The 23589-nt window shown below is 50.8% G+C and overlaps 1 protein-coding gene and 1 long non-coding RNA gene across 5 annotated transcripts in view; one reads left to right on the forward strand and one right to left on the reverse strand.

The window, feature by feature from the left end:
• Positions 1 to 15341, forward strand: part of Rph3al (rabphilin 3A like (without C2 domains)) — a 136412-nt gene extending 121071 nt beyond the window's left edge. For all 4 annotated transcript variants that reach the window (XM_029484108.2, XM_021176264.2, XM_029484107.2 and 1 more), the window contains 3 exons: positions 11698 to 11811; positions 12970 to 13116; positions 14304 to 15341. In XM_029484108.2, the coding sequence (XP_029339968.1) occupies positions 11698 to 11811; positions 12970 to 13116; positions 14304 to 14338 (296 nt within the window). In that variant the 3' untranslated portion in view covers positions 14339 to 15341. The remainder of the gene's footprint in view (positions 1 to 11697; positions 11812 to 12969; positions 13117 to 14303) is intronic.
• Positions 1329 to 23334, reverse strand: LOC147001458 (uncharacterized). Its single transcript, XR_015045023.1, has 7 exons — positions 23174 to 23334; positions 22586 to 22751; positions 22092 to 22231; positions 21369 to 21472; positions 9091 to 9180; positions 1831 to 1898; positions 1329 to 1430 (listed from the first exon to the last, which is right to left on the reverse strand). It is a non-coding gene; the product is annotated as an uncharacterized LOC147001458 (long non-coding RNA).
• Positions 23335 to 23589: the final 255 nt, after the last annotated feature.

Genomic DNA, 23589 nt, shown 5'->3' on the forward strand with positions numbered 1-23589 from the left:
TAAGCAATGTTTTCAAGATCCTGACCTAAACAGGGAAGGCTCTGCCGCCCTGTGGAAGCAAGCATTGGGGTTCCATTGGGGTTCCAGTCTGGCTCAGCTGCACTGCAGAGGCTTATCAGGGGTTGCCCTTACTGAGTTATCCCCACCTGACCTAGCCTCCCCCAGGGGGCCAGCACCTCCTAGAGAAGCCGAGTCATTGGAGCTGCACTGGCTGGTCCAGGGCACCCTGTGATTCATGGTCATTATCTCATTTGAAGCTCAGGGCAGCTGCAGACGGTGAAATTGACTCTTCGTGATGGATGAGACGGGAAAGCTGTACAAGGTCACGTAGGCTGCCGTAGGCTGCCGGCTGCACTGAGGGCTGTGGACCCAGGCTCTTCCTCACGAGTGGAGCACATGGCTGACCCTTGTCTCCATCACCACATGGCTGGCTTGGCCCTGTCTGGTAGTTCAGGGGATTTTTCAAGTGAGGGGGTTGTTGCCAGGCTGCTGAAGAAGGGGGTTCTTGTGGCAAAGGAAGGGTGGCCGGAGCTATTCTGCCTATCTGTACTCTTGGCTCCCTCTGCCTGCTGGGCAGCTTGCATCAGGCTGAGACTGCATGGCCTGTGTTGCTGCACCTGTTTCCACCCCATCCACACTCTTAGGACCCACCATCAGCAGGGTCCCCCATCTCTGCTCAGAGCAAACTTTTAGCATCCAGCCACCATTAGACATAATGGATGACCCAGCCAGTGTCTTCCAATTAATTACCATCCAGCCACAGAGCTGAGTACTTTGTGTCTGACAGGGGAATGAGTTTCCTGTCAGTGAGGGCATTCAAGTGGAGGCTGGGTATTACAGTGTGTGTGGGGGGGCGGGTCTTCTGCATCAGAAACTGGGAGACGCTAACCATGGGCTGCCGGTGTGTTTGTTGTTATGCCCCCATGTTAGCGCCTGTCTTGGGGTGGGAGGTCACTGTGGCCTGAGGCTGGGAAAGCCACAAGGCCCATGCAGACTTTGAACCTGTGACCTGTGTCTTGTTAGCACAGAGCTGCAGCCGACTAGGCTAATAAGCAGGCTCCATAGCCACTGATTTTCCATCAAGTGCATATGCCGTTTCCTGACTTCTTAACGCAGCAAGCTATTTATACCCGCCAATCCATTCATTCTTAATGAGCCTCGGTTGTGGATTGTAAAATGTTTTATTTTCAGACAGGATTGCTCACTGCCCAGAGCCAGCTGTTGCTATGCCTCCTTCTTCCATTCTCTGTGCCTGAGAAATTAGCGTTTTGGAAGCTTAGGGCACACACACACACACACACACTTCCTCCTTGGACTCTGAATTGTCCGTTTTTTGTCACATCAGCTGGTCCTGGTACCTGAGTCCCCCACAGCATTCAGAGAACCCAGGAGGATGTGTTGGGTGCTGGGGTCCCGGCTGGCTATAGCAACTGAAAGAAGGCAAGGCAGAGCAGACGGGTGTCCATGTCAGGAGGGAGGATGCCACCTGTCCTTGGGGGCTGAGACTCTGCCTATTGATAGGTCACAATCTGGTGAAGCAGGTGACCCGATCTGGCTGGCTGCTTAAAATTCACTGTCACTTTTTTTTTTTTAACTGCAAAGAACCCTCACTCTGAAAAGAAAATGGAGTTCTTGCTTCTCTCTTAAAAATCAGAAGGTCTGCCAATACCGCCCTCTCAGATAGCAGTGGCTTCCCGTTTCACTGATGGAGTGTTCTCTGGTTTGCCACAGTCCCCAGCCTTCCCTGTTGTCTCTCACAGTCTTTCAGTGTTGCTGTATGTAATTACTAAGGAGGACGATCTGGGCACAACACAGTGGTCAGCTGCTTACCTTGCATGCACCAGACCTAAGCTTCTATCCACACACCACAAAGGAAAGTTCTTCTGGTCCACATCTCTCTGAAAAGAGAAAACACAGAAGAATGGCTATGGAGAGGCTACTTGTTGCAAGAAAAATGAGCAGACTTCCTGGGGCTCCTCATGTAGACCACCTAGCTTGCTGTGGTGGAAGGCAGGGCCCTTGCCTATTGGTGGCCCTGTGCCTGCTGTGAGCACAGAGGAGACCACATAGCCACCTCCCTGGCTTTCCAGGCCAGGCTCCCCCAGCTGGCCTGAAGACACAGCTCTTGGGGCCTTTGGGGCTCAGAGGAATGAAAGCCTTGTTGTGGAATAGTGTGTTCCCATCCCATGAGGGTGACGGGGGAGGGGCTGGAACAGTGAGTGTCCTTTTTCTCCCAGTCATCCTATCTTGGAGTTCAAGGACCCCTCCAAAGGAAGGAGCCCCAACAGAGGAATTTTGAACAGGTAGCAGAGCAATGTGCAAATAGTTCAGGGAGGCCAGCTACACAGCAAAGACCAGCCCCTCTCCCTCTCCCCTCCCTTTCTCCCCTACCATGGGTACACATACACACACACTCCCCACCCACCCCCATACTGCCCCCAAAGCCTAATCAGATTGCCCAGCTCCATCTCACACTGTGCTAAGTGCTCAGAACACTCTGTCCTGCAGTCCCATTACAACATCGTCTTCTGTTCGTCTTGCCACGTCCCATCTTTGCTAATTCTACTCCTCGCAGGGGCTTTACGATCTTAAGATGCTGTGGAAGGTAACTAGGGCTTTTTTTTTTTTAATGTAAAGATAGTAGAAGCCACCAAGCATACACAAAGGCACCCAGCCCAAGAAGGATAATTAGAGAGAGGACCAAGAGTCAGCGTGAGCCACCTGAGAAGTCCCCATTGGTCCCACAAGCACCTTCATGTCTTTGACCCTGGTCTTCACAGTGCAGGGCCACCACCTGGGTAAAGAAAATAAGTGCAAGAAAGTCGGTTTGTCTGGGCTGTGAGAGAACTTGGGTGTCAGAGGCTAGGAAAGAGGCTGTGTGTGTGTGTGTGCGCACGCGCGCTATGGTTCTCCAGTCCACTGTGGCTACCTTTCACCAGGCCCAGCAAAGGATCGTTAGCCTTTGTCCTGTGCATGTAGGAGGGACAGAGGGGTCTTGCACCCCTCCTTAGTTCCCAGTGGTAGCTGCTGCAGAGTCAGGGTTTACAATGTGCGGTGGGGTCTGTGTGGGACTCATGAGCTGATTACCCAACAGAGTGCTGCACTTGCCCATTTACAAAAGGGGTCACAGGGTACAGAGCCCAAATAGTGTGTGTAGTAGTCTTAACAGAGAGGGGACAAGAAATGCCTGCAGTGTTCCAGAAACTCTGCCTCCTGTAGCTCTCAGAGATACAGCTGTGGTCCTGCATTAAAAGGAAAGCCCACGCATGTGGCCTCATCCTGCCTTTATGCCCTGGGTTATGCTAAGCAGCAGTCTCAAAGCAGGAGCCTTAAACAGGGGAGAGTCCCACTCCACACCTTCCCCTTCCCACAGAAGCCCCTGCCTGTCTGTGCTGGCTTAGAAATTGATTTCCCAGAGCAGAAGGCCCTCATTAGCCACACTAGGAAGGTTAGGGGCATGGCTGTCATCTCTAATTTGCCCAAACCCAATGACAGCCTCAGGGGATTAGTCAATCCCATATGCAAGGTGAGGTCTTGAGGTGCCTTGCCCTCCTGGAAGCTGTGTCTGGCTCAAGTGCAGCCAAGGGGGCTCAGAGCTGCCCCTGGGGCCAGCTGGGCTGAGCTCGCTGCACAGAGCACAGCATAATCCTCTGCAGCTGCACACCTGCCTTGCTGGCCAAACCTACAACTTCATCCCACACACTCTGGACTGAATGGCCTTTGGGAATAGGAGTGAAGTGGGCAGAACTGGACCTCCCACTCCTCCTGGTTCCAGGAAAGCGCTGGGGGTCAGAGTGCCGGCTCCACCTTACACAGCTCTCCTTTTGGACTGTCTGTCCATGCCAGGGCAAGGTTGACATTGCAGAAGGTTCCAGCTTGATTCCTCAGTCTTCCCAAGGGCATGACAGGGATGAGGGCCTATCAGAGCCAGGCAGGCAGGTAGCCCATCCTCTTGCCAGTCTCTGAACACAGACACCTGGATCTGAGGCTCCTCTAGGTGGAAAACTATGACAGAGAAACTGGGAGGGAAGGAGACAGAAACTGTGGCCTAGGGGGATGCCCAACACATGGGAGACCAGAAGAAAGACAAAAGGACAAGCCTCAGGCACACAGACGTGCACGCCTGCGATCCCAGCTCTTAGGAACCAAGGCAGGAGGATTTCAAGTAGATTGAGTCACATCCCAAGATCCAGATTTCTTGATCCTTATTATATTTATTTCAGGGGGTGGGTTCAGGCGGCGGTCAGAGGACAACTTGCAGGAGTGGGTTCTCTTCTTCTAACTCAGACCGGCAGGTTAGTGGCAAGCACCTTTAATCCACTGAGCCATCCTACCAGTGAAACAGGCACAAGTTCAAGTCCGGAAGAAACAAAGACTCATGCCACCTGCCAGCCAAGGAGTGCAGGACAGATAGGCTCCCTCTTTTGGGTCTGCCAGAAGCCAGAGCCACCATGTGCAGCCTAACAATATAGAACATACCCAAACCAGTTCATCCCCTTTCCCCCACAGGACATTCATCCAGAGTGTCCTGATCCTCCAAAGGAGGATCATTGCTTAGCTTCAGCTTTCCCTAGACTTTTCGGAATGCCTGGCATACCCCAGGCCTACTTTTGTACCTGCTTAAATGGTGTTTATTTGTAAGTCCCTCCTCTTCCAGGAAGCCCTCTCTGATCTCTCCCCCACTGTCCTACTCTACCCCATTCTGTATATCCTGTTCTCTCTGGGGGAGCAGTTCTTAACATCCACCCTCCTCCTCCTATCCAGAGCTCCTCATTTGAGGTCGGAGGACCAGAGGGTTTTCACACCAGCAACCACATCTCTATTGATCTGTGGATTTGTCTTCATTAGCTGGTGCCTCCTATCTGTCTGTGAGCCCAAAGGAGAGAGAAAATTAAAATCGATGCTCATGAATAAGCCAGCACTGGGACCCCTCCTAGCCTCAGATCTGACCTATCAGTCAGTGCTGTGCCTCTCTGCTGCCCAGGGTCATTCTCAGAGCCTCTAGGGGCAGCCTTGAAGGGTGTCAGGGAAGGAACACACCAAGCTCCTATGGCTCTCTGTCCCTGGCTGCACACTAGGACAGGTTGGAAGCGTACCATGACTCCTGCCTGTCACCTGGTCCCAGGGAAGGACAGGCAGACACTGAGCCTCTTCTGGATGCCAGTGGGCCCATTCCTGGGAGGACAGGTTCCCCTAGCCTTGGGCCATCCTCTTTCCTGGATGGAACCCTGGGGACAAACCAGAGGAAGAGGCCACTGCTCCCCTCCCCCACCCCTAAGAGCAGCTTGCTTCCCTCAGGGGCCATTCATCCCATTCCATGGGAACTTCCCATCCTCCACCCCAGTCCCTGCCCAGGCTGAGGTTATCTGAGTGTCCTTCCGGGAAAAGAGATGAGAGGTGCTCTGCCGTCACCTGTCCTGCTGGCCTGGTGAACTACCTACCTTATCTCTTGCAGACCCTACTGCCCTGCACAGCTCAGAACACAGTTATCAAGTGGCTTTATCTAGGGCCAGGCAGGCTCAGGGAAGGGAGATGGATTTGGGTCACAAGGTGGCCTTCCCCTGGGTTGCTCCAGGCAGGGTAAGGTCAAAGCAGGAAAAACAGGAAGTGGAGGTGGCCGGGTGAGTTCCCTCTGTTCCTGGGGCAGAGGACTCTGGGCAGAAGAAACACATTGAAGAGACTCCTGGGCACTGCATTGAACTCTGAGTTTTAAAACTCTTATCAGCTTGTGTAGTGTTTAGTCTTTTTCTCTGTTGGATCTCATCTTGCTGGGCGTGTTTCTGTCTCGCTCCCCTCCTTCCTGTCCATTTCACAGATGAGACAAATTGAGGCCTAGGGTATGGTATTTGCCCAGGTGCATCCAAGCAGAATCAGGGTTCAAGCCAAGGCAGTGGGCATCCGTGAAACAGCCTCCCTGACGCAGGGCCCATGAGAGGGATGAGTCAGCTGCCTGGAGAGTTTTCCTGAGAGTTTGGAGTCTTTGGGTGAGACAGGGGCATGGATGCCAGTATACTCTGGGCAAGGTGGGAAAACAAGGCTTGCAGCCAAAGATGGGCATGGGTTTGAATGCCAGCCCAGCCTCTAGCCATGCTCTGAGGGGGATCCTGCTCTCTCCTTACCCTGTGAAACATGGCTGGAGCATCCGCACTCCCTCAGAACAGCCAGCCTCCCCTGTGAGGTGGGTTGGGCCCAGAGCATAGAAACATGCACCATGCTAGAGGACGTGAGCCCATGATGTATGTCCCTGGGCTTTGTTGAATGCTCATAGCCACTAGAGAGGGATCCATCCTTCACCCACTGAGCATAGACAGGGAAAGAAAACAGCCTAAGGGGGCACAGCTGGAAAATGACACAAACCCAAGTTAAGGGCACCTCATCACCATGCCATGACTCCCACCTGCTGCCACCCAGACAGGGACAGGGACACACACACCCCATAGCATACACCTATTCTCGAGTATGAGAGCTAAGCCGTGATGGCAGGGCCAACTGCATCTGTGCTGTGCCAGTCTGATGGCCCAGGAAGGTTCATTGCCCTCCCCAAGGCCTAACTGTCTTTCCTTTACGTTAAAAATATTTTTTGTTGTTTTTAGTATGCAAAATTTCCCACCATCTGCTGCTTCTTGGCAGGATGTTAGAAATATCTCCGTACTTCCCTAACTCCCAGAGCTTCCGGAGACTTTGGGCTCCTTGGAGCAGAGCAGCCACTATTCCCCAGGGTCTCCCAAGCTCGCAGCCTGCCGCCATCTTTGCACTGGGCAGGTGGATGTGGCATGGCTCGGGACGGGAGGATAGTTTCCTGGTTTTTTCAATAGTCAGGGACAGCAGCAGCCTGTCCACTACTGAGCTGACCTCACACTACGTCTACACAGGCAGCTGCTGGGTCAGCCTCTTGGGTTTTGCCATGAATCTTGAAGAGGTGCCTAGGATCATGGAGAAAAGGCAATGGCTAAGCAGAGCCTGGAGACAGGTTCTAGTCCGCCATCCCTGTCCCCTGAGGGATGCATCTAGTCCATTGCAGCTGGGTCGGCAGCTGCCACATGTGTCCTGTGAGGCATCAAGGGAGATTTTCCAAAAAGGAAGAGTTCCCACCCCACCCCACCCCCAACCCGCCTCATGTACCAAAGCTCAAGAGTTTCCATGGTGACAGTCAAATTGCAAATCCATCCTCCAAGAATGAACTAGAGAGGGGAAAAAAACCTGCCCATCCCCAGAGAAACGGCCGGGCTAGCTCTAAGCTCCCCAGCCACTGCTGAGGTTGAGGGCCCAGCATGATGGGAAAATCTCAGGGACATCAGGCCCTCCAACCAGTGGACCAGGAAGTCGGGTAGCCAGCTGTGAAGGCTCCCCCTCCTGCCTCATGGTGGGGCCCTATGAGACTGGGTAAGAATACTTTTCTCCTTCAGGCTTTCAGACCAGGGTCTCCCAGGGTTTTCCTACCTCTGTCTAAAAGCCAAAGCAGAGGCAGAAAACGAGCGCTCACTCCCTGACCTGTGGCAGATGCTACCTCCAGACATGCCTCTCGACCCTGGAAGATTTCTAGTCCTGGTCACCGTGCAGAGGGAAAGCAACATCAGTGGCACTCTACCCCAGGTTTGGGGTTTACAGAGACAGGAAAGAGAAAAGGCTGCTTCCGTGACCACTGCGACTTGGTGACATATTTTCAAGGCCCACATGACATGCAGCCTCCTCTCTGTCTTTGCCCCAGTGACTGTAAGTGGCCACCTGCTAGCCAACACTGCCTTCTTTTGCTTTACAAGAGCAGATTGGAAATGGAATTTGAGTCTTCAGCACATAGACCTGATGGCTATGGCCGAGTCCCAGCTTAAATTCCCCCAGGCATGAGGCTGGGCAGATGGTTCTGACAGCAGTGTGTTTGCGGTACAGGCTTGAGGACGGAGGTCTCTCCCCGGCAGCCATGTGAAAAGTTGACACAGTGGTGCACACCTGTAAACCTAGCACTGGGATGGGGGAGACAGAGAGGTCCAGGGTTTACTGGTCTGATAGCCTTGCTCAACTGATTAGTTCCTGAGTCTCAAAAAAGATGTAGTGATAGAGGAATACACTCAACACCAACCTCAGGCTTCTATGTATGCACATCACATATGTAAGCGCATACACACATGCACACTCACACATATATACGCACAATACCCAAGCCTGGCCCAGCTTAAAACTCTGGATACAAAGAGGCCAGGCAAGGGACAGTATGTCTGAAAGAAATGAGTACTTCTCAGCTGGTCCCTGTTTTGTGATCCCATTGTGAGATTGTCACCAGAGGCTGTTCCCCCTTTTCCATGGCTGAACCTTTGGGCTCTGTCACAGGGAACAAGTCAAATGACGGTAGCTGGAGGAAGCTTTCCAGAATTTCTGTGATTTCTTTTAACCCTTGTACAGCACAGCCATCCTTGACATCCAAGTGATATGGCACCCGACCCTCACTCCAGGGCTGTGCCCTCTCTGTAGACCCTGCCTAGCAATTTAAGCCTGCTCCCAGGCCCCCTCTTAGACCATGTACAATAGATGACAGAATGCAAGGGGTTACACTGTAACCAACTCCTGGGACATCGGACCCCACTGTCCCTGCCCCTGGGCATTTGTTCACTGGCTCTAACGGATGCAGGTGTCACTGAGCATCTTAGAGCCCTGTGCCAAGTCCCCAGATCAGCCACAAGGAAGATGGAATATTCCAGGTCAGGAAGCAATGATAGATCATCGTGAACGCCTCTGCCGAGAGATGGAGAGACCAAGGTGGAGGTTAGTCACCAACTCCTCACAGGGACTGTCCTACCCCTATTAGCGTTAGCTAGCTGCCATCCTGTGTTCCTGTATTGCCCCAGTGGGGGGGGGGGCATGGAAAGCTACTTGCTCCAGGTGTCTTAACAAGCAGCCCCACTTCCTGCCCACCCACCCCCACCTCCTGTGTCTGAGGACCCATGGGGTTAGTGTTTAGTCAGCCCAGCAATGAGTCAAAAAAAAAAAATGACATAAGTGTTTGTAGCAGTGATGCCCATAGGGTCTGATCTCTGAGGATTCACGTTCAGTCTAGACCTGGAAAAGGAACTACAAAAAAGCAAGTCAGGTTCTTACCTACAATTCTCATGAACTGGGAAGGGCACACGAACCCAGCCCCATCCCTCTTCTTCTTGGTTCTGTGTCATCAACGGCCAAATCGGGAGTCTTGCCAGTGGCATATGAGAGGAGGACCAAGAACAGAAAAGGGTAAGAGGCTGAAGCAGAGGAGGACAAGCCAGGGACAGACACATTCATCACTCAGAAACAGGAAGTCCACACAAGCCTTCTCTTGGTGGACAGGGGTGTGGGTGTGGCCCTCTCGCTGATGGGAGCCTTTCTATGTCAGCTGGAACACCCTGATGGTTCATGGGGAAAGCTGACAGAAGCACCCACAGGAGGAGACTGCCACCGTCATCCTGGTGGGATAAGGGACGGTCTTGGAGAGAGGAGGGGCATCTAGTACTCATGGTGAGGAGGTAACAGGTTCAGCTTCTATTGAAGGAGGCTAGTGAGGTTACCCAACTGGTGGGTGCTTGCCCGGCATGCACAGAGACCTGGATATGAGCCCCAGCATCATGAAACTCGGCATGGTTGTGGGCTGGAGAGATGGCTTTGTGTTAAGCCTGCATAGAGCTCTGGTAGAGGACCCAAGACCACCTTGGGTGGCTCACGACATCCCATAACTCCAGCTCTGGGGGAGGGGGGGTGTCTAATGCCTCTGACCTTCACGGGCACCTGCATTCATGTGCATACACACACACACACACACACACACAAAAAATAAATCTTCAAACAGAAATCTAGGCATACTCAAATTCCCAGCATGCAAGTGGTAGGGGCAGGTGGATTAAAAATTCAACCATCCTTGGCAATTCAAGGCCCCCCATCTCAAAAAAAAAAAAAAGAAAAGAAAAAAATCCACTTGGGTAGTAAAAGTAACAGGGCATGAAGACCAAATCAAGGCCAACACTATATCATTATCAGAGCTCATTAAGCACTTACTATGTGCGGGCTACTTGGCTTTGAAGAGCCCAGAGCTAAGACTCTTAAGGTTGAGGTGTTTTGCCAGCTCCAACTTTGACTCCTTGTTTTTTGTGACCTGAGTCCCTCAGCCAAAAGGTGGCATAAGCTAAGACACAAAGATTCTCTAGAAGGTTCTGGATCTAGGGTACCAGGTGGAAAACCCATTTCTCCTACCTTTACCTACAGTCAGTTTTCCTAAGTGATCAGCACTTCCTCTGGTGGTGCCGCAGCAATCTCAGTTGACAGAACACTGCTGCAGAAAGTGCTTGGCGCTCAGGACCCTAACCCCAGCCTTGATAGCATGTGTGTATGTGTGTGTGTGTGTGTGTGTGTTCTGTTCTCACCTTCCCACAGATGGGACCTCTGGCTCCTTAGTCAGAGGAGAAAAATGCTCTTGCTGAGAGCCTGGTAAAGCACTCTGTGAAGACCTCACCCACCACCTCCCTCAAAACCACACTTTGCATTTGAAAGGAGAGCCGAGAGCCGGGGCTCTGAACCTCCTGCTCTGTGATCGAAGTCAGTCAGGTTACCTTTGACCCCACATCTACTTATTATCTTTATTATAACTTAGTTACATGCTATGTAAATTAATCAAGAGAGTTAAAAAAGACGCCAGAGCTGTTTCATTAAAACCAAGATTTCATAAAAGTCTTGAAGGAGCAACTTGCCTTTTTTTTTTTTAATCTATTGAATTAGGCGTGGGCAGGCCAACTGCAAAAAGCAGAAGGAAGATATGAAAAAAAAACCCAAAAACCAAAAACCTAGTAAGATTCTGCTCTCTGTTCTATTTCCCAGGGACTTTAGTCTCCACTGATGAGAACGTGAGCCAGGATCACAGGCCATGATACAGGTTGGGCCAAATGGGCCCTTTTCAGAGAAGCACCCGGGGCTGCCTCAGAAGGTTGGCACACGGATGTACGTCCCTGCTTAAAATTAAAATAGAACGTTTGAAGGATGAATATATCCTGTATTATGACGCCCACGGTCGATGAACCAGCCAAATATGGTGTTGAGTGCAGAAATGAGAGTGTTCACTGAGAGCTTCCTCCGAGCCCTCAAGCCCTCACTCCTTGTGGTTCATGACACCCCACTGTGCATGGCTGAAGAGGATGCAAGTTGGCTCCCTACCAGGGCTCCTGATGAAGGAGAGTTAAGTGGTTAGGAACCTCAGCTAGTCTTCCAGTGTTAGGAGTCCATCATCACTGACTGCCATGGGTCCACGCCCCGCTCTCCTGCCTGTGAGACAGAGGAGGACTATTTCCTACCAATCTGAAGCTTTTGTGAATTCAGTTTCTTCTCCATGAAGCCATGGGCCGTGTGTTCAGTGCGGCCAGGCAGAGACCTCAGAGTCCCTGTGCCAAAGGTGGTCATCCATTCCAACCAAGGAAAAGGGATCCAGCCTACAAGGAGGCCACGATGCGTGAAGATGGCTGGTTAAGGAGCGAGCCTTCACTAATGGTGCTGGCCATGTGTGGAGTCCATCCTCCTTAACTGGTGGGAAGGAGCCTCTGGCCCTTCCATTGTTTCTCATGCCCCAGACAAAAGGGCTAACTGAAATTCTTGGCCACTTGGTGGTGGCAAGAGGGAGGCCTGTCCTGCCCCACTGTCTAAGCACAAAAAAATAATCATAACTTCCTCTGCTCTGTCTGTCTGTTCCAGTGGTTTCCAGTGACAGTGACAGTGACTCAGATCTCAGCTCCTCCAGCCTGGAGGACAAACCCTTGCCCTCTGGGGTCAAGGGCACAAAAGGTGACAAGCCTAGAGGGGACTCAGGTAAGCGTGAGGAGAAATTGGCTGTTTGTTTCCAGAGCCTGAGGTGCTGAGTGGTGTTTTGGTTTCTTTGGTGGCAGCTTCTCCACTGGTATCTGTAAAGTGTCCCTAGAAAGGAGTGAGTCCGGTGGCTCAGCAGAACCAGAGAGACCAGGCCCCTCTGTATGCGAGGGATAAGACAGGGCCAGCAGGTTAACCTGGGCAGTGAGGTAGAAGCTGAGAGAGGGGAAATGGAAGGCTTTTCCTCTCTCTAAGCACAAGAATGGTCTTCTGAGAAAAGCACCCGCTTCCTTCATGTCCCCCTGGGTCAGAACTAGGACCTTCGAAGGAAGTTCCACGGAGGCTGATTTTACAGAAGTGCCAAATGCCTGGCATGCACACCATACCATCTCTCCATCCTGTGCCACTGCAGACATTACTAGTTGATTGTGGTGCTCTTTCCCACAGAGCCCTGATGCACCTTCAGAATCCTCCTTCATAGTTTCCCAAGTGCTGAAAACTACTCCTAGACTTGGCATTGGCATCCCCAAGACCTCGGTTTCAGGACAAGGTGCTTCCGCCGCCTCCTCCATGATGGCTTCAGTCCCCTCCCACCATATCAACTCTCAGCTGGGTAGAACCATCTTGAATAAAGTGTAGGTTTGATGGTGCCACCCTCACACATATATGCCTTGTGATCTCCTCCCTCCCTCCAGTTAGTACTTCTGTTTGGAGGCCACCAGTGCATGTGCAAACAACTTAAAGGAGTCAGTTCTCTCTGTCCACCACGTGGGACTAGGGATCAAACCACACATACACACATATATATAGAATTTAAGAGTCAGTAGTTAAAGGTGGCATCTTATTACCATGTTCTCCACATTACCAGACACAACCATTCCTTCTCCCCACCCCTCACTCTGTGAAGGCAGGAAAAGCTATTGATTGCCAATTTTCTTATCAGTAATTAGTTAGGGGAAGAACCCATTCTGTTGCTCTAGTGTGTTTTGGGTCAATCAGCAGAGAGCAGAGGGCTGACTACAACAGACAGGTGTGTGGGTGGGGGCCGCTAGGCAGACAGTCCACATTTACCACCCACAATTCCAGAGACGATTTGGCCAGCTTTTTGCTGGACTGAGCTCAATGCATCTCCATCCACATTCATGAATGGTCCCCTTGCAGGTGGCAGCATGGAGTCACCCAGGCTGGGGCCTGCCCGTCCACCCAGCCATCTCTCGGGCAGTCAGAGCAGCCTGGGCAGTGAGGCTGGGACAGGTGCTACAGAGCCACAGGGAGGTACCCCAGCCCGGCCTGAGCCCAGGGTACCCGGTGAGTACCGCCTTGGTTCTGTTTGTCCAGCAGCAGCTTCATCCCGTCCTCCCTCCCCTAGTGGCTGGTGACATTTTCAATTCTTCATATTTACTGAGCTTTGTGCCAGGCAGTAGGGAGCAAAGGTCAGCCAGACCCATCTCGACCTGCTTTGACCAGAGGGACTCAGAACAGTACCATCTCCACTCCTGGATCACTCGTCTGTCTTCCCTGACTCCTAACAGTCGCAGGCAGTTCTCACTGGGCCCAGTTGGGTCTGTCCTCCTTCTCCAGACTCCTGCTCCATGGCCGAGCAAGCCGATGCCAGCCTGAATCCTGAGAGGGAGATTTGGGGATGTGTGGAGTCTACCACCCCCAAGGGTGGCTTTCTGGGAGCTTTGGTGTTCCCGTGGGACAGGTGTCCCTTGGCTGGTGCTCACAGGCCCAGCATGGGAGCATCACAAGGTGTTTGTCATTCGCAAACCAGAAAAGGCACAGACTCCTTTAAAGACCTGTCCCAGCTAGTCTGGGCCACCCTGGCCAGAGGCCCATAGACACGTACATGAAACAGCATCTGATACACCCCTCAAGCGGTCTGTGTCTACCCCATTAGCCAATGGGAAGGAGACAACAGTAGTCAGGCCTGGGGAGTGGACCCTCTCTACAAACCCAGGTTGCATTCCAGTTTCAGCCCTGACACTGAGCTGTGTGCATCTGGCACACCAGCACTAAACCTATGCGGTGATAAAGGGCAAAAATAGTCAGACATTGGCCATGAAGTTGCTGCAGTCCGCTCTCACAGAAGTGTCCCTCACAGGCTGGCAGGAGCCCTTTGCCCTGTCCAGTAACAATAGTGGGGTTATATGCCCCAGAGAATGGACAAGGGAGTGTTTCTTCCTGGGTCCAAGGCTCCTCCTGGCATACTGAGTTCACTGTGTTGAAGACACCTGTGTTTGGACAGACAGACTGAAGCCCACGGGTGCAGAGAACAAGCTTGAGAGCACACAGCACAGTGGAACAGTGCTGGCTGGTATGCAGGCTCTCTCTGCCCCGGGCCAGCCCTCGACCCTCCCTAGTGCTCAGTCATGGGTGCAAGAAGGCCCTGCCTTGTCACATCTATTTCATCCCAAAGCTGGGCTGTCACCACTGGGGAAGAAGCCACCTCTACTTACTCACTACTCAGTGGTCTTTCTCTTTCTCTCCCAAAGGCAAAAGGCACACATGGGCAACTCCCCGCTACTGAAGTGGCCAGCTGATATCTCCAGGCTGAGGCAGACTCCTCCAGAGGAAGATTCAGAGAGGGACAATGGGGCCAGCCTCGCAGAGCCCCTCTCTGAAGGTTCTTGAGGCTTCCCAAGCTCCTTGATACCTTGACGTGCAACTTAACAAGCCAGTGTTTGGGGACTGAGCATGCTTGCCCCCACCCTGTCGTGCCTTACCGACTATCTCACTCAGCACCCCACCTTTATTTATTGCTCTTCTCCCATCCCAGTCACATCTCTATTTGCTTGGGTCTTGGGTTGGGCTGAGAAGGCCTTCCTATATGCACTGAAGTTTGGGTGGGACCACGCAGGGCTTTCTACTAATGATGAGAAACCTAGCCCTCAGTGTGATCCTGTAGAGCTGAGCAACCTACCCCAACCCCCACCCCCAGTGTTAGCCTGGAGCACCGCCCCTGCCCCTTTCCCTCTTCCTTCAACTGTTGGAGGCCAGAACAGGGTCCTATTTGCCCTGAGGCTCGTCCAGGAGCTGAGTTAAATCCAGCTTTGAGGTTTCCCCGAAGCCCCCTATTGGCCTCTGGATTTTTGTTCCACCCTGAAACACAGCTTCCTCTAAGACATTAAAGCGCTTTTTGTTCTTCAGTGGAAAACAAGGCTCCCACCCTGCCTCATGCTTGCTGGCCCAGCCTGGGAGTTTCAAATTCTAAAAAACCAGAGAAATCTGAAAAAATACTCAAAATACAGAAAAATACAGATGCCTCTGGGAAACCCCTCCCTGGGGTAGGGGTGGGGAGGTGTCCTATGCCCTTCCTTCCCTGAGTCCAGTTCCATCCCTCCCGACCAGTCCCTTTGTCCTTGGAGGGCTTTCTCTCCAAGCCCACCACCGTTAACCTTTTGCCTGTTGCTGCTGGCAGAAGACAAACTTACCATGTCCCTGTGACACGTAACCCGTCAGCACTAACATTATAAACATTCCCTGTGACATGTAACCCATCAGCACTAACATAATAAACACGAGAATTTTCACACGGAGTCAGTCTCTCTCTTCCAAAGACCACAATCCCCACACTCCGACCTGTGTTGGAATAGCGGTGGATGGACTGAAATAGGTAGCGCCAATTCACTGAGACCCTTCTAAAGCCCGAGCAAGAGAAACCAGCCAGATCAGTGTCTCGGTGCACCTCCCAACCCTAACACTAAATCAAGCCCATCTATACAGAAAAACTAACCAAAATGGGTCCTAAATAAACCTACTTCTGGCTACATGTGATAGACTGGGCGCAAGAGTCGTTTCTTCTGTCCCATGCAACACAGATATGAAGGGATGAGAGCTATTTGGAAAACTAAAAAGACGGGACAGGAAGATGCGTTCACTGTCAGCAGCCCTAACTCCCAAGATTCACTTGGGAAGAACTGATCACAAACCTGCCCACTCATCTGCATCTTCCCTGGAAAACTCAGAACTTGGAGGGATCTGGAAGTTCACTAAGGGTCTCAGAAGTACTGGGTTTATTTTGTTTTTAAGAATTGGCCACAGGGCCTGTGGTTGTAGCTCAGTGATAAAGTGCTTACCTAGCATGTAGGAGGCATTCAACCCCCAACACTGCAAAAAGGAATGGAGAATGAGCCCCGGCCTCCTTCCCTTCATGCTCTTCCCCATACTTGCCCCATGGACTCCTGACCCACATGCCCTGGTCACTGTCCTTCCTGACCCTGGTAACAGGTTCAACTGCTAGCCAGAGTTGAGCTAGAAATATAGTTTAGAGGATGAAACACAGTCAGAGGCTGGGTAAGGTCCCTTGCTGAAACCTACAATGGCCAGAAAACAGCCTTGACAGCCAGGCCTACTTGTCACCCTCCCTCTCCCAAAGCAAGACACTTGAGTTTCTATAGCCATCCAATATGGATCCTGATACTAAGGAGTCAACAGACAGCGAGTCTCTACTATTCCCTAGTGGGAAGAACCCAGTCTGTAGGCCATATCCACGTGCAGGGAGCAGCCAGCCAGCCTTGGTTTTCACATGTTAGGAACAGGTAAAGGCTCCCAGAGCCTGGCTAACCAAACCAAACAAAACCCTAGATAGTGCCAGTTCATAGGAGGAAAAACTTAGATCCTCTGAAGATAGTACTGTAAGAAACAAGAAAAAGCAGAAGGAGCCCGGAGGCAGGCGCTCATGTGCGTTTATCCCTCGTGCTACCAAAAGTGGAAGATTCGTGGCAATAAGGATATGTTTAGAAAAGTTAATGTTCTTCAACATTAAAAATATCATAGTGGAGGATCTGGGAAGAGGATTTGGTCACTACCATGCCACAAGAAGGGGGACCGGACCCCAGTTTGATCTCCAGAACCCATGTGAAATAGCTGAGCACAGTAGCATTATAACCCCAGCGCAGTGAGTCAGAGACAGGCACCCCCCTAAGGCTTGCTAGTGCCTGCTAGCCTAGCCTGCTTACCAAATCCCAGGCCAAATGATGGGATAGAGCCCAGCTGGTAGAAATCCCTAGCACTGGGTCAAACTAGGCATGGTAGTACACACCTATGACCCCACCTCTTGGGAAGTAGAGGCAGGAGGAGATGTTCAGGCCCATCCTTAGCTACATAGCAAGTATGAGAACAGACTGGGCCACATGGTAGGGATAAAGGGGCTAACAGAAAACTCCAGCAATAGAGAAGGCCCAACTTCCAGCTAAGGGAACTTTCAAACCCCACCCCCCCAAAAAAAAGGGCAGAATTGTTGAGAGGACCCTGAGTATTAGGGGCTGGATGGATGGCTCTGAAATTCAGAGCCCTTGTAGCTTTTACAAAGGACCTGAGTTCGGTTCCCAGCACTCTTGGGAAGCAGCTCATAACCTTCAGCTCCTGGGGATCGATGCTCGACGCCCGACGCCCTCTCTGGCCACTGTGAACATCCTCATGCAGTGAGGCATACGCACGTAAATAAAAGTAACTCAAAAAAGAAAAACCAGAGAAGAGAGAAAATGACTCGAGGACTTGGAGCGTTTCCTAGCTGGCCACAGAAAATGGTGAACTACAAGAGGGAGCCTTGGCTGCCTCTGCACAGCAGGGAGACTGCAGAGGAGCCCCACAGTTCAAAAGGCTAGAGGAATACTCTCATCACTGGGAGATGGTGAGGGGGCTGAAGCAATGGCTCAGCCGCTCCTGCTCTTCTAGAAGATCAAGTTTGAGTCCCACCACCATGTCAGGTGGCTCACAACCGCCTGCAACTCCAGCTCCAGGAGATGCAACCCTACAGCGCCTACGTTTGCATGCATGCACATTCTCTCTCTCTCTCTCTCACACACACACACACACACACACTCACGCACACTCACGCACACGCACGAACTCCCCCAGCTGAAAATGAAGGCTGGAGAGATGACTCCACTGTTTAAAAGCACTGGCTGTACTTGTTGAGGACCTGGGTTCAGTTCCCAGCAGTCCCATCGTGACTCATAAAATCTGTAACTCCAGTTCCAGGAGATCCAATGTCCTCTCCTGGCTTCTGTAGACACTGCATATGCGTAGTGCACAGATAAGATATAAAACACCCGTATGTATAAAGTAAAACAAAAACCAAAAAACTTAAAGTAAAAAAAAAAAAACAAAACAAAAACCTTTTTTTTGTGGCAGGGTTTCACTATGTAACTCTGGCTGTCCTAGAACTTTCTCTGTAGTTCAGGCTGACCTCAAACTCACAGAGATCCAACTACCTCTGCCTCCTAAGTGCTGGGATTAAAGGTGTGAGCCACTACATCCACCTAAATTTAAAAAAAATAATAATTTTTTAAAAATATTTACCATTTTTTTAAAAAATTGGTAAAGGGCGAAAAGTAGACATATTTAACCTGATTTAACCATATTTAAACCATATTTAACCTGATTTAAACATTTGCACAGCATAACTGATGTTGAAATATCATATGGAACACCACGAGTACATATTAATTCTTATGTTTTTATGTATCTGTTAAAAAATAAATTTTAGAAGTCACCTGGGTAGTGAGGCTGTAGCTTGGTGACAGGACGCCTACCACACCTGAGGCCCTGGCTTTAACCCTCAGCATGGCATGAGTAACTTTTCTCTTACTGCTGGGACCAAAAATACCAACAGAAGCTAACTTGATGGAAGGAAGGAAAGATGGTCTCCAGAGATTTCGGTCTACGAAAACAGGAAGGCACGCTGGCAGCCTGGAACCAGGAACCCAGTTGTAATCTTCAGGAACAGGGGACAGACAGACACACGCATGCACACACACATGCCCCCACACACACACACACACAAGATGTAGGGAAGGGGAAGGAGATGGGAGAGAATAATGCGGCAATATTATCCAAGTGTATTATGTGTATATATATATATATATATGTGTGTGTGTGTGTGTGTGTATATATATATATATATAAAATATGAAAATGTGAAATAATATTTAAAAATTTGAAGCCAGACACAAAGAAGCCATGTTGTGAATGCTTGAGAGGAAGCAGTTTCTGATCTAGACATATCTAGCCAACGTCTGCCAAGCGTGAGGGGAGAACGAAGGGATTTTCAGGCATGCGTGGTTTCATTTTTTCACCTTTTACACACTCTCAGCGACTGCAGGATACACTCCAACCAGACAGAGAAAACCAGAAAAGAGGATGCGGGGGACACAGGAGAGAGGTGAAGAATCCCTAGGGTCATCACGGAGCCACGTGATGGATTGGATTGGAACATGAAGGCAGGAGTATGAAACACGCCAGAGTGTGGAGGGGTTGTCCATGTGTGCTAAAGTATGACATGCACGTGTAAAATGGAAAATCCAAAATTAAACTAGTGCACACAAAGGAGCCAAAAGTCCCCAAGGTTACCTCGGGCCCTGGGACGGACAGGGATCATCATTTATTCAGCAAGCGTCACGGGACACCTGAAACCCTGGCATCTTTGAGTAAATATGACGGGGTGGTGCATACGCCTCAGCACACGAGGAGGTCAGAAGACGACTCTGTGTAGTCTACTTTTATAAGTATAGAAGATCAAACTCAAGCCACTGCTGGCACCGCAAGGGCTTCACCCACTCAGCCATCTTGCTGGCCCTAGAGTCTTTGACGCGGAATACCTAACAAACCCAGGGAGAGTGGCTGGCAGCAGTGAGGCGCTCTCAGACTATAGCAGAGGTGCTGCAGCCTCCCCTGCAGACCTCCTAGACTTAGTGCCCTCAATTCAGGACTGAGCACAGGTGCAAAAGCAGCCTATATTCACAGAGACCGTTATACAAATTATGCCAGTCTCACAGAGACAGCCGCTGTCTTAGGGTTTTACTGCTGTAAACAGACACCATGACCAAAGCAACTCTCCCCACCCCCAACCCCCCAGACAGGGTTTCTCTGTGTAGCCCTGGCTGTCCTGGAACTCACTCTGTAGACCAGGCTGGCCTCGAACTCAGAAATCCACCTGCCTCTGCCTCCCAAGTGCTGGGATTAAAGGTGTGAGCTACTACTACCTGGCTTTTTTGTTTTGTTTTGTTTTTTTGTTTTTTGTTTTATTTATTTTTAATTTTTTAATTTTTTTTGACCAAGGCAACTCTTATAAGGACATTTAATTGGGGCTGCCTTACAGGTTCAGATGTTCAGTCCATTACCACCTAGGTGGGAGCATGGCAGCATCCAGGCAGACATGGTGCAGGAAGAGCTGAGGTCTTTATCTGAAGGCTGCTAGGAGTAGATTGACTCCTCAGGCAGCTAGGAGGAGGGTCTTAAAGCCACACACCCACAGTGACACACCTCCTCCAAGGCCACAAGGCCACACCTTCTAATAGTGCCCCTTCCTGGGCCAAGCATACACAAACCACCACAGACGCCATATATATTCTCTCATTGTGGTTCTTAGATTTTTATAAAGTCACACAAAACCCATGTGTGTACATGGTAATACAAGAAGTAGGATTGTCTAAGCCAGTAGTTCTCAACCTGTGGGTTGCAACCCCTTTAAAGGATCAAATGACCCTTTCACAGGGGTTGCCTAAGATATGACAGCTAAGGGATCGCATATCAGATATTCACATTACAATTTATGTCAGTAGCAAAATTACAGTTATAAAGTAGCCACAAAAATAATTTTATAGTTAGAGATCACCTCAACATGAGGAATTATATTAAAGGGTCGCAGAATTAGGAAGGTTGAGAACCACTGGCCCAAGGGAACAGAAGAGACTAATGGAAAAGGAAGGGAAAGAAAGGGAAAAATGAGTGCTGGTGAGATGGCTCAGTGGTTAAGAGCACAGGCTACTCTTCCAGAGGTCATGAGTTCAATTCCCAGCAACCACGGGGAGACTTGCAACCATGTATAGGGGGATCTGATGCCCTCTTCATTCAGGCAGATTTATATGGAGCAGAGCACTCATACATTTAATAAAGTTTAAAGAGAGAGAGAGAGCAAGCGCGCACGCGGAGATGAAGAAGGGAAGGTAGATCTGTTCAACATACAAGAGGGTTAGCAGCTAAGACACCATTGCCAGAGGACCTGAGTTCAGTTCCCAGTACATACATCAAGAGGCTCACAGCCACCTGTAACTTTAACTTCAGCTCCAGGAGGGCTCAGCCTCCTACAGCACCAGTGTTCATATTACACATACCTACCTACACGTGCGTGCAAACTAAAAATAAAAACAACATACACTTGTAAGAAAAAGTTTCACCTTAGGATACTTCATCTTAGGATGGGCTTATAGGAACAGAATCCATCCTGCAATTAAACCACAGCCTGTAGTTGCCTGTCCCTCCAGCCCCACCCTAAGATATAGGGTTTCTTCCCATGCCTATAATGACCAAAGCCTTCCCAACCCCATGGCAGCACACATGCCCCCCCAGAACCCAGGCCTGGGTTCCCCAGCACCCTACTCCCTGTGGCTCCTAAAGCAAACTACAAATGTGCTCCCTGCAGACAGTTGAGATGGAATCCAAACCCTTCTATAAGGTCAGGGCCTGCTCCTGAACCCAGAGTCCTCTAAACTGCTATAGAACCAATAAAGCATGTCTTTGCAGAATGCGTTCAGGGTCCCAAGCGACTAACTTACCATTTGGCACTGAACTTTTCATGGTGATGAGTGGAGAGTGATCTACAATGTCCGTCAAAATCCAGAAGCACAGAAGCACCTCAGACAGCAAGCAACCTGGTGGTCTTGGAAAGAGAAAGCAGGTAGAACGCTCATGGACTTGGGACACCTAGTTTCCAATCTCAGCTCCACTACGTAGCACCTGAGTTCATAGTTGACCTCTGTGCTGTGCCTCAGTTTTCTCATCTATAAAATGGGGAGATTTCCTTCACAGGACATCTGTGGGCACTTAAAGCATAAGAGACCCTGTGAGTTCCTACCAACATGTTAGTCCCAGCAAGATTCAAGCATGATACCAGCCTCAGTCATTCAGATGCCGTTTGAGTACAATGCATAGTGATGTAGCACAAAATATGTCCCTACTCTGCCCTTTGGAGCTTTGGAACAGTGAGGCTCACCGCCCTGGTCTGGCCATCAGCCACTTGCCAGGCAGCTGCTGGGACCAGGGGCAGTCAGAGGTTGGGGCTCAGTAGGGCACAAAAACAGACATGGTCTCTACCCTCGGCTGCCCCTGATTTGCCCAACAGACTGTTCAAACTGGGAGCTCTCCACACAGTCCCTGGGTTAGAGACTGTCAACAGAACTCTTTCTCTGGCTACCCACTCCTCACAGAGCACCAAAGACAAAGTATGATTCCCCCAAAATCCAACATGGGGAACCCATGAGTTTATTGGGCTTACTTACCCAAGCAGAGGTGATCCCAAAGCATTTGTGCATAACTACAGAGATGGAGTCTCGCCTTCAGTTATCCTTCGGCTCTCTGTACCCACTGGAGCCTCCCCAGATCCCTCGTGGACATTTAGGACCAAACCACATACAGCTGGCTAGGAAGCACAAGAGGGCATGGATAGAATCTCAGGTGAGGCTCCAATGGCCCTCCCTACTCCCTCCAGTGAGGGAGCATCCAGAATCAACAGGCCCCACTTGTAGGGTCTCCTGCAAGGAATCACAGCTGCCCAGGTGATAATCACTGGTATTCTCCCCCAGGGAGGGGCTGGGGAGGGGGCTGAGGGGGTGATTTTCATACTCCCAGGGCTAGAAGATCTCCCTCTTGGGAACTTCACTTTGAAGCCCACTGAGCCCCTGCAGGGTCTACCTGAAGGGCTGGCAGCTCTAGTTCCATGCTCCCTAGGGGACCTGGCACAGGAGATGAGACCAAGCCAGCAGAGAAAATGTACCTCCCTCAGAGGTCCTGGAGGGTACCTGGCTTCAGCTAGCTCCTCAGCATCCACCCTAGCTGGTGCAGCCCTGGTACAAACGACCATCAACGGTAGAGTTCCCTCAGACATGCTCAGCACATTTGAGCCATTTCCATTCCCCCGAAATGGGGGCCGGTGTCCTTCCCTAAAGCAAACACACACACACACAGTGTCTGAAATCGTATCTGCAGGTTCTCTGGAGCCTACGCTATCTGTGTCTGCCCCTCACGTGAACCGGTGCTGCATTCTGGCCGAGTGCACCCAGCTGAAGCTACAGCACTTGGAGCAATGGAGGCCAGCGTCAAGTTCTCCAGGCAGCGCCCTCCCTCGCTCCCCGTCCTCTCACCCTGCCTCCTCCCAGGCTGCGCTTTGTTTGCTGACAACAAACAGCTCTCAATTCCACAGAGCCAAGGCCAGAGAGACATGAAGCATTTTGCTTTGAGGGAAAGATAATAACTATTATGGCCACCATTTGTTGAGTCGGACACCTGCTGCCAGCTACAGGGGGCCATCATCCACCTAGGAGAACATCACTGTTCCCATTGTACAGAGGAGGAGAGCAGAGACCTCAGGAGAGCCTGCAGATGCACACGGTGAACAGATGCCCAAGACTGTGCTGTGCTGTGTGGTGAGGCTGCAGTGGGGACCCAGGATTAGTGGGAACAAATCCGGATTCTGAGAGTAGCAGAAACGGTGCAGAACAGTCTGGCCATGTAAGCAACACAGGTGGAAACTTCTAGGTGGAAGGGAACAAAGTCAGCCCCTTGTCCCCTTGGAGGATTTCCTACTGCTGATGTTGAGATGCCAAAGCTTTTAAACTCAGACTCCATTTTAGAGAACCTGACCTAAGTGACCTAAGTTTGAACTCAGGTAGACTAACAGGCTGGTATAGCATTAGTTTCCAAGTTGCCCCCCAACAGAATCTGAGCCTAGCTCCACTCTCTAAGCTAATCCCCAACAAGATCAGTGTCTCCAGGTTATTC

Source organism: Mus caroli, unplaced genomic scaffold (assembly GCF_978045245.1).
Source record: "Mus caroli unplaced genomic scaffold, Mus_caroli_1 scaffold_13, whole genome shotgun sequence".
NCBI lineage: Eukaryota > Metazoa > Chordata > Mammalia > Rodentia > Muridae > Mus > Mus caroli.